Source organism: Embiotoca jacksoni, unplaced genomic scaffold (assembly GCF_022577435.1).
Source record: "Embiotoca jacksoni isolate LCO1_2020_lvr unplaced genomic scaffold, fEmbJac1.0.p SCAF_63, whole genome shotgun sequence".
NCBI lineage: Eukaryota > Metazoa > Chordata > Actinopteri > Embiotocidae > Embiotoca > Embiotoca jacksoni.
In genome coordinates this window covers 602,981-612,500 of record NW_027185418.1, presented here as the reverse complement: position 1 = coordinate 612,500, position 9,520 = coordinate 602,981, and the positions used below count along the sequence as shown (strand labels likewise).

Sequence of the window (9,520 nt, the reverse complement as noted above, 5' to 3'; positions counted from 1 at the left end):
GAGCAATAAGGCTGATAAGGAACAATATGAAAATATTTTATTTTTTTATTTGGCATCAGGAGTAAATTTGTTTTGACTTTTACATTTATTGTGAAAGAACGGGATGTTTTCATTAAATCCTGATGCATTGACCAGCTTACATAAAAAAATAAAAAAATAAAACCAATAGACTGCGTAGGTGTGTGTGTCTTGAGCGTGTCCTGTCGCCGCTCTTAAAGCCCGACTGTGTTTTTGAGTGTAGCTGTGTCTCCTTCCTCTCTGAACGCTAGCCTGTCATTATCTCACACACACACACACACACACACACACACACACACACACACACACACACACACACACACACACACACACACACACATGTACAAGAGTACAAGACCGACAACCTTTCATCTCTGTCAGTGCCATCGTTGTATTTTGGTGTGTGTGTGCCAGTGACAGTGTAATTACACAGACAGACAGGGGGGATATGGCCCCTAATGCCACAGTCTTACACACTTAAAGACCCGCTTTTAACATAAAAGGTCCACAGACACACACACACACACACACACACACACACACACACAACCTGGCTCAACCTCAATAAAAGCAGCGGAGACAGTGTGTGTTTGCGAGACTGAGTATCTTCAGTGACCTTTTTATGAGGAAAAAAACAAGACTAAAAATTTCTCTGTACTCACTTAAAAATATATCAAATAAACACTGACCGGTATTAATCATTTATACTCTTGACTTTTCTCCCCCAAAACTGCTCATTCGGACCTAAAACTTAAAATCTCAGCCTTCATAAATTCCCCACTTCGCACACGCTCACGACACAAAACATTAACTGCACTCATCCACTTGGTGCTGCGCTGATCAAAGAGAGAGCGAGCTGAGAGGGAAACAAAGAGACCGAGAGAGAGTGGGAGCCGAGTGGTTTCCAGGTGTGACTGGAGGCTAATAGCAGTGTAAAGCTGGCGGAGGAACCGACACAGCCAGCCAGAGTGACTCCACTGCCCGGAGAAAAATGCGCATGACCTGGGGGACGGAGGCAGGAGGTACCCTCCCGATCCCTCAGCCTGCCCCCCCCCCCCCCCCACACACACACACACACACTTCCCCACACCCCACCTCGCCGACTCAGTGTGTATAAAAGTATATGTCTTGTCTTTAATTAGCTTCCTCTGTCATTTAAGCCCCACAGGCTTCAGTTGACCTGCCAGTGACTTGAACACAGATTTTTTTTTTTTTTTTTTTTACCTGCAGCCGAACTCTGTGTCCTTTTTTGTTTTTTCCGTGGTTTGGGCTGATGAGTTTCCTAAAATGAGTAAAACATTCGACTGTTGGTGTGGCCCACGAGAGTTTAGAAAATAATGTCATGGGCTGAGTAAAACCAAGAAAAACCACCAGTCCTTCTGACTAAGTGACGTTAAACTGAAACCCATTTAAAAAGGTAAAAGAGGAGGAAGTGGCTGTGATGAATTCTACAAGTTATGCCACGGACTGAACGCAGAGCGATCCAATTGTTTAATTCGGTTGTTGGTGTACGTGACATTTTATGTTATAGGCAGCAACAATACAGGCCCAAAGCTAATTAATAAAATATAAAGTAGTTTAATGTTTTTGTTGGCTGGTTAGCTATAATGTAAATGTCCCTAGCAGTCTGTGTCAGTTCTAAACGCAGCAGCTGGATACCATCAACCTGCTACTTATTATAATTTTTCAACCCCCTAATGAGGTTATTTTGGCTTTCAAAACTGCTTCAGTTTTGAGAAATAAGACAATAGTTTCGACTAATTTGATACGATCTGCATCCCGGTTCATTCATCATTCAAAATCTCAAATTTAGCCAACTCAGGAGAAACACGCATCTCATTATCGTGTTCTGGTCGTTGAAGAGTTACAGCCGGTGTCCGAGAGGAGGGGACTTTCTGGTCCAAACCGATTGACGTCCTTTGTGTTATATTCCAGAGAAGTTCAACAACTGCTGCTTGTATCGTGTTTTTCTCTCTTACTTTTTAGCTCTTTCCAGCACAGTCATAGCAAAACCAGACGTGTGTGTCTGAGTGTGTGTGTGTGTGTGTGTGTGTGTGTGTGTGTGTGTGTGTGTGTGTGTGGCGTGTGTGTGTGTGTGTGAGAGACAGAGAAAAATGACTGAGCGCTGCCTCACTCCCTCACTTTCTCCTTGCCCTTTCTCTCTCACTCTTTTCTGTCGCTGTCATTTCACATTCTTCAAGTGTTAGCACTTGAGAACACCTGTCATCCATGTGTGTGTGTGTGTGTGTGTGTGTGTGTGTGTGTGTGTGTGTGTGTGTTGTGTTGTGTTCAAAGACACTCTGCTCTGCCGACAAAAACACTCTCTCTTCCCACACGCACACACAGATACACACACACACACACACACACACACACACACACACACACACACACACACAGCGTGACATGCCAACACATTTACACCCAGCCTTTTTCACCTCAAACACATGCGAGCTCACACACCAACGTGCGCGCGTGCGTGTGTGTGTGTGTGTGTGTGTGTGTGTGTGTGTGTGTGTGTGTGTGTGTGTGTCAGCCAATCAACCTGATATATTTGCCACTTGAAAAGACCAGAATGAAGGTGGAGGAGGGAGTGCGGGGGAATTAAGAGTTGCACCTCCCACCTTCCCCCTCTGTTGACTACTTGAACTTCCTGGCAGAAGGGCCGTGTTGACAGATTGATATCTCCAAGATGGCCGCCCTGTTTGTTTTCTGGAAGAGGGATGGAGGGGAGAGGAGGAAGAGGAGGAGGAGGAAGGCGAGCTGATAACCTTAATGTTTGCACACTGCCGCTTTACTACTGACGAAAGGGTCACTGACAATCTGTGAGTGAGTGAGTGAGTGAGTGAGTGAGTGAGTGAGTGAGTGAGTGAGTGAGGGGGTGAATAAGCAAATTTCACCAGTGCCGGCACTTAAGATTAACTTTGACAACCTCCATCTCTCTCAGACACACACACACACACGCACACACACACGCGCGCACACACACACATGCGCTCCCCTCTGGGCGACCTCATGGTAAAAAGTTGACAGGCCGGTAAATGAGCTTGCAGATAATAGACGGCGGCGTTTTAAGGGCCCGTCTGTGGCAATTTAACAGCCGAGATGTGCCGCTAACCGACATCCCGGGGCTTTTAGAGCGCGTGTGACTGAGCTCTCCTCCTAATCCGCTCTTTCATCATGCGGAGAAGACAGTAGGTGTGAGTGACCGAGGAGGAAGCTCTCCGATTTAACCTTCGACCCGGAAACAAAAGCGAACGGCCAGAACAGTCGGGAGAGTGGGAGCTTGATCAAAAAGTGTTGTCCAAAAGTGGAAGGGTCAACAAATCAGACAGAGGCCTTTGTCTGCAGGCGCCTCTGTCTGTGTGTGTGTGTGTGTGTGTGTGTGTGTGTGTGTGTGTGTACCTTGTTATACGGTGTGGGTGTGTTTGTGTGTGTTCGCGGAGGGCAGGTGGAGGCCAAGCGTGTTTTTTTTCTTTTTTCTGAGGGTATTTTCAGCAGGAAACCTTCCATCAGCCCTGTCTGTCTGTCTGCCACCATTTTGATTTTTATCTTGATTTTATAGACACGCGCAAACACACAATACCCAAAGGCAGCTGTCACGCCTCACTTCCTGTCTCTCGCCCCCAACTGTCAACCCCGCCCCCCCACCTCTCGCTCGTTCGTCAAATCCGTCGCCTTAATTGGCCCGCTGAGTTACTTATGGTGTTCCTCAACCCTGTGACACACGAACACACACACACATCCCTGCTGAAGGGAACTTTGTGACCGGCAGAGGTTTATCTCAGCAGTGAGGCTCGGTTTTAAGAGTTTATTTGGGTAAATAGAAGTTGCTACTGCTACTTCCAACAGGGAAACCAAGCCTACCCTATTTGGATTCGATGAACTCCCCCTGACTTCTCTCCTCTCTCTGCATCTTTTCAGAGCAGTCTCTTTTGGATGTGAAGCAGCACCAAGAGAGCAGCGACGAGCGCTCCGTCGACGCATCCAGCCCGTCCCCGGTCGCAGTGACCCCCACGCCGCCCAAGAGGGAGCACAGTGTCCTTTCCATTCTGAACGGCACCAACAGCAGCTCGTCCACCAAGAGGGAGCCCAGCCGGCCGCTTCCCACCCGTCCGCGCTGCGCCGACAGCCCCGAGCGCCCCCTGTACCCCCGTGCCCTCTACCCGGCTCTCCGGCCGCACCCTCACATCCCTGAAGACTTTCTTTGCCACAAACCCGGCCAGCTTCGTTACCCCTCAACCCGTTCCCCTGGTAACCAGTCTTCAGCCACACCCAGCCCGTCCGCGAGGAGCAGCCCCGACTGCAGCCCTCGGGGCAGCCCCTCAGGTCCGGCACTGTCCCCTGCTTCTTTCTACTCCACCGGACTTAGCTCCTACCCTGGTTACTCCCCACCATCTGCGCCCCTCTCCTCGCCCTTTTACCCTCCAGGGGCCCCCTACCCGCGTTACCTCCTGCCCCACCACTATCCTCTGCCCGGCGGTGGCGTCCCTACCGTAGGAGGGATCTTTCCCAGGATGTACCCGCTGTACAGCAGCCTACTGCCGCCCCACTTTCCCCTCCTGCCCTCCGACACAGCAGGGAGACGCTTCATGATGCCTGACTCTGTGCACCCGTCCTCCATCTCTGCCCACAGAGACTTCCTCCTTCCCGGGCCAACCAGTGCCTTCTCAGCCGCTACTTCTCTGAGAGAAAAAGCAGGGCCTCACAACCCTTATCCCGGGCACCTTCACCCACACGGATCATCCCACGCGCCCTCCAGCGGCTCCCCGACTGCAGGCACAGCACCTCCCAGCGAGCAGGTGCCCACTAAGCCTACCTCAGCCCTGCTGGGCAACACCAGCGAACATCACTCCGACGAAGAGGCGATCAACCTGACCAAGGTGAAGCGTGGCGTGGGCTCGGCGGGCTACAAGGCACTGCCTTACCCTCTGAAGAAGCAGAACGGCAAAATCAAGTACGAGTGCAACGTGTGCAGCAAGACCTTCGGACAGCTGTCAAACCTGAAGGTGAGGCTCGAGACAACCGCCGAGTTCGTTCCGTGTTAGGCTTTCGACATCGTGTCTGCTCGTCTGATTTACCGCCTTATTATCATTCCTGAGCACTTTGAGGACTGCGAGCTAATCATTAGGCAGCAAAGCAGGTTGATGGCACCTACAGGAGCGAGGAGTGTCACCAGATGTTCTTACATCAGGATATTCAAGTCCAATATCTGAATGAGCCTAAACAAACCCTTTTCTCTTCTGTCCTTGGCATGCAGGTTCATCTTCGTGTCCACAGTGGAGAGAGACCCTTTAAATGTCAAACCTGTAACAAAGGCTTCACTCAGTTGGCTCACCTGCAGAAGCACTTCCTGGTCCACACCGGGGAGAAGCCTCATGAATGCCAGGTGAGCGATAATGTTGAACATGATGTACTTTTATCAAGACAGATGAGTGTATAAATCAAGTACGACGGTTAAGTTGATGGGTTGCTGACATCGTCTCTTTTTATCGTCTTTCCTCTTTGTAGGTTTGTCACAAGCGTTTCAGCAGCACCAGCAACCTGAAAACTCACCTGCGCCTCCACTCGGGGGAGAAACCCTACCACTGTAAACTCTGCCCGGCTAAGTTCACCCAGTTCGTCCACCTGAAGCTGCACAAGCGCCTGCATTCCCGCGAGCGTCCGCACAAATGCCCCCACTGCCACCGCCACTACATCCACCTGTGTAGCCTGCGACTCCACCTGAAGGGCTATTGCCTGACGGCGAGCTCCGGCACCGGCAGTCCGACCGTCTCCAGTCAGGCCGCCATGGAGGAGGTGCAACGCGCCAACGAGGAGATCGAGCGCTTCGACGTCAGCGAGCACGCCGAGCAGCTGGAGCAGCTGCAGGGAGGCGTGGAGATGGAGGCCCTGTTGGAGAAGCAGGTCTTGGGGTTGCTGTGGAGGGAGACCGACCTCAAGTCGTCCCACTTCCACCCCCACCGCAAGGGCAGTGCCACCGAGCTCCTGTGTGCGGGTTACGGCGCGTACGAGTCCCCGAACGAGACGTCGGTCATCAAGATGCGGCACAGCAGCCCCGTCCCACCGCTTCCTGCCAACATTACCGTCAAGCAGGAATCTGAGGCTTAGGTGACCTTTTACACCCGAGAGACACAGAGTCGAGACTGGGTTGCCGGGAGCAACAGCTGTAAATAAATAATTCTCTACCTGGTTGTCTGCCAGGTTTTCAACCTATCAGGGACTCGCGTACTCAGGGCTACAAGAGACACTGTCCCATGACTACTTAGCGGTTTTTAGCATTCTTAGAGACAATCATCTACCCAGGATTTACCTTTTGATGTAATTAATATAATGATACCGTCATTATTGTTGTTGTATTATTTTGTCTCTATTTTCCAATGTCTTTGTGTTTTTGATCAATTAGTTATTGTATAACCTAATTTATTATACTTTTTATTTGTTGTCTTCAAAAGCAATAAGTGGAAGGGACAGTTACACTGATGGGGTGAAATCAATGTAAAAGTCAATTTTTTTTCTGTTGATGTTATTTCGTTGTTGTTGTTTTTCCTCTGTGGCCATTTCTCTGTAGATAGTCACTCTCTCTATGCCTATATCTGACCTGTGACCTCTGACCAATAGAGCCAGGGGTGTCCACTCTTCAGGGTTTTCCTTATTTAAATTTAGAAACCATTATTGCAGGTTGAAAAGGGTTGGAAAAAGGAAAAAAAAAAAAAAAAAAACTTGCCAAAGTACGGCACATAAATTTGTTAATTTAGAAAATAAGAGCTTTATTGCAACCCTGCTTGATAGCCTCCCTATAGCATGTCTGTGTCCTTTTCTGATGCCTACTTAATTTAAATGAAACCAAAAAAAAAAAGGGCATTTTTTTTTTAATTTTGTATATTTTTCACAACGGTTACCTCAGTGTGTATGTGATGATATGAGTGTGTGTCTGTGTGTGCGTTTAAAGGGACAGATGAAAGTGGGAGTTTTCTATTTATTTGCTTTTTTTTTTTTTTCTTCTTTTTTCTTCTTTTCTTTTGCTACTTGAAGAAGAAGAAACCAAACTGAACTGGAGTGCAGCTCTTCATGTGGTCCAAAGGAGCGGCACAGCCCGCTCAACATGTAGCACATAACGGACTCGGGAGGCCCGGTGAGCCGCCCGCCGCCCCTCCTCTTGTTTTCATTTTTGTTTTTTTTTAACAACACTGTCGACACCCAGCAGGGATGTGAACGCCCTCCGATTTAGGGATTTACACTTGACGCTAGAAACCAAAGTTCACGTGGCTTTTAATTTCAAATGCACACCAAAAATCACGGAAAACGAAAAATCAAAAACGAGGGAAAAAAAGGACTTGAGGAATCAAAAATGCTGAAGAAGGGAAGATGTACTTTGTGTATATGATGAAGTGTTGGCTCTTTAGCTGTGGTCTCTTGTTTTGTATATGTTTTCATTTTGTTGTTGTTATTGTTACTTGTTATTATTTCTGGTTGAGAAACAATGGCCCTTTCTTCAGCCCCAACCCGTCCGCCATCTTGTTTAATGAACTGGCATACACCAAAGCACCTCGGCCTTCTTTTATGCACTGGCCCCCCCCCCCCACTCCTACTTTATATCTTCAGTGCCGATGCTTGCACCATTTACACTGTGTACAGTATCTCTGAAACCGGTCACAATGGCGTTAAGGCCCAACTTAATGTTCCAACAGCAGCTGTGATTTTTTTTTTTGTAGCAGTTGTGCATCAACAACCTGAACTCCGTCGCTCTCTGCGCCCTCCTCTGTTTCATTACCTTTCTCTTTAACTGATGTTCGACCAAAGCGTCTCTCGCTATTCAGAGCTTTAACTCCAGAGGAGAATCCCCTAAAGAACTGTCTCTGTTTACATTCTGGTTTACATAGTTATTTATGTGCAAAAATGTCAAAAAGTGTAAATTATGATATAAATGTTCACTGCTCTAATCTAAACCCTGTGGCTCTCTGTGTTATTCTTCTTTCTTTTCTTTTTTTTTTTTTTTTAACTTTTGTTGCCTCCCTCTGAAACTCGAAGAGCTTACACCTTTATCATTCAGTTTTGTGAGTTTAAGGATGGCGACCTCACATTATGTCCCTTCATAGCTCCGCCCAACTTCAACCTGAGAAGCGGCTCCAGTCATCAAGATTAACTAAAAACACCTGTGTGCGTGAGGAGTTTTACTTTCATTCCAGGCATAGTTCAGTCATAGATTAAACATGTGGTGAATGATCACACGGGAACAGAGCTTTAAAGAAAAGATGAACAAAACAGAAGGAAACAGGTGATACAAACAGCAGACAAATAATCTTAAAGTAAAATACCACAAAAGTTCAAATTTTAACGCATTAGCTCACATTGCTTTTATCACTGGGTAAAGAAAACCAGACTCTTAAAGTCGTGAATCTTTATGTCCTTTTCCGTGCAATTCCAAGCTTTAAGACAAAGCAGGAAATGGGAACACAGCTTAGTGCCTTATGGGCTGCAGTAACTGCAGTCTGTCTTATATCCTAGTATTCAAAAGACAGACGGATAACACGGTTCATTTAAGAGCTTGAAGTCTCCAGTCTTTGTAAAATGTGGATATTTAGCTGATAAAACTTCATTTAAATCTAATTTTGGCTAATTAATTAATACAGTTTCATAAAATAATTTACAGGGCCTGTGACCTCGTCGTTACAAAAAATAAATGATCTTATCTTAAATAGACCGCCATGTTGGGAGGTGTGCGTATGTCAGGTGATTATGGACTATGAGGCAGATCACATAGAGCAACGTCTAATGAAAATCAGTGCTAACTCCAGCAAGGTAACCTAACAAGTTAATATTTAAATAGTCCCCCAAAATGTTGAATGTTGTAAAGGGATAGTTGGATGAAGTCACAAAGCTTAATGGCTAATGCTGTGTGTAAAAAAAAAAAAAAAAAAAAAAAGAAGCCGGTTACCAACTTTTGTTAGATGGTATTATACATTTTCTAGTCATATACAACTGATCGCAATATTTTACTACGGAGACTAGAGTGTGACATTGGGATTCAAAGAACCGCACTCGGCTGGTTCAAATCATGTTTACCAGATAGATTTGAATGTCAGATAATTTTCATACTTATGCCTCCCTTCAACAATATTCTTAGGAAGCACTGCATTCATTTCCATCGTTATGCAGGCGACACACAACTACTTCTTTTTCCCATGAAACTGGATGACACAAATCAGTTCGTTAAACTTCAAGCATGTCTTAAAAGACATAAAGGCCATTGATGAGCAGCAATTTGTAATTCTTAAATTTAGATTATATCGGTATTTATTTTTAAACAATACTTAACCCTACCCACAAATATGTTCAAATGCAGTTTTGTCCTCTTTTGAATTTTTTTTTAAAAACCTATGAAAAATTTCATTATAGTTAATATTTCCTCACACAAGAAGTGAGAGGAATTAAAAACTTTGGTCTCATGGTTAAAAATTTATCTGAAAGAACACAATAAAGAATACAGCCATACATAAGA

General features: G+C 46.2%; 1 protein-coding gene across 1 annotated transcript in view; it reads left to right on the top strand.

Moving 5' to 3' along the window:
* Positions 1-7,946, top strand: part of prdm1a (PR domain containing 1a, with ZNF domain) — a 16,381-nt gene extending 8,435 nt beyond the window's left edge. Inside the window, exons 5-7 of the mRNA XM_069175023.1 lie at positions 3,943-5,027; positions 5,279-5,407; positions 5,530-7,946. Of these exons, the coding sequence (XP_069031124.1) occupies positions 3,943-5,027; positions 5,279-5,407; positions 5,530-6,129 (1,814 nt within the window). The 3' untranslated portion in view covers positions 6,130-7,946. The remainder of the gene's footprint in view (positions 1-3,942; positions 5,028-5,278; positions 5,408-5,529) is intronic.
* Positions 7,947-9,520: the final 1,574 nt, after the last annotated feature.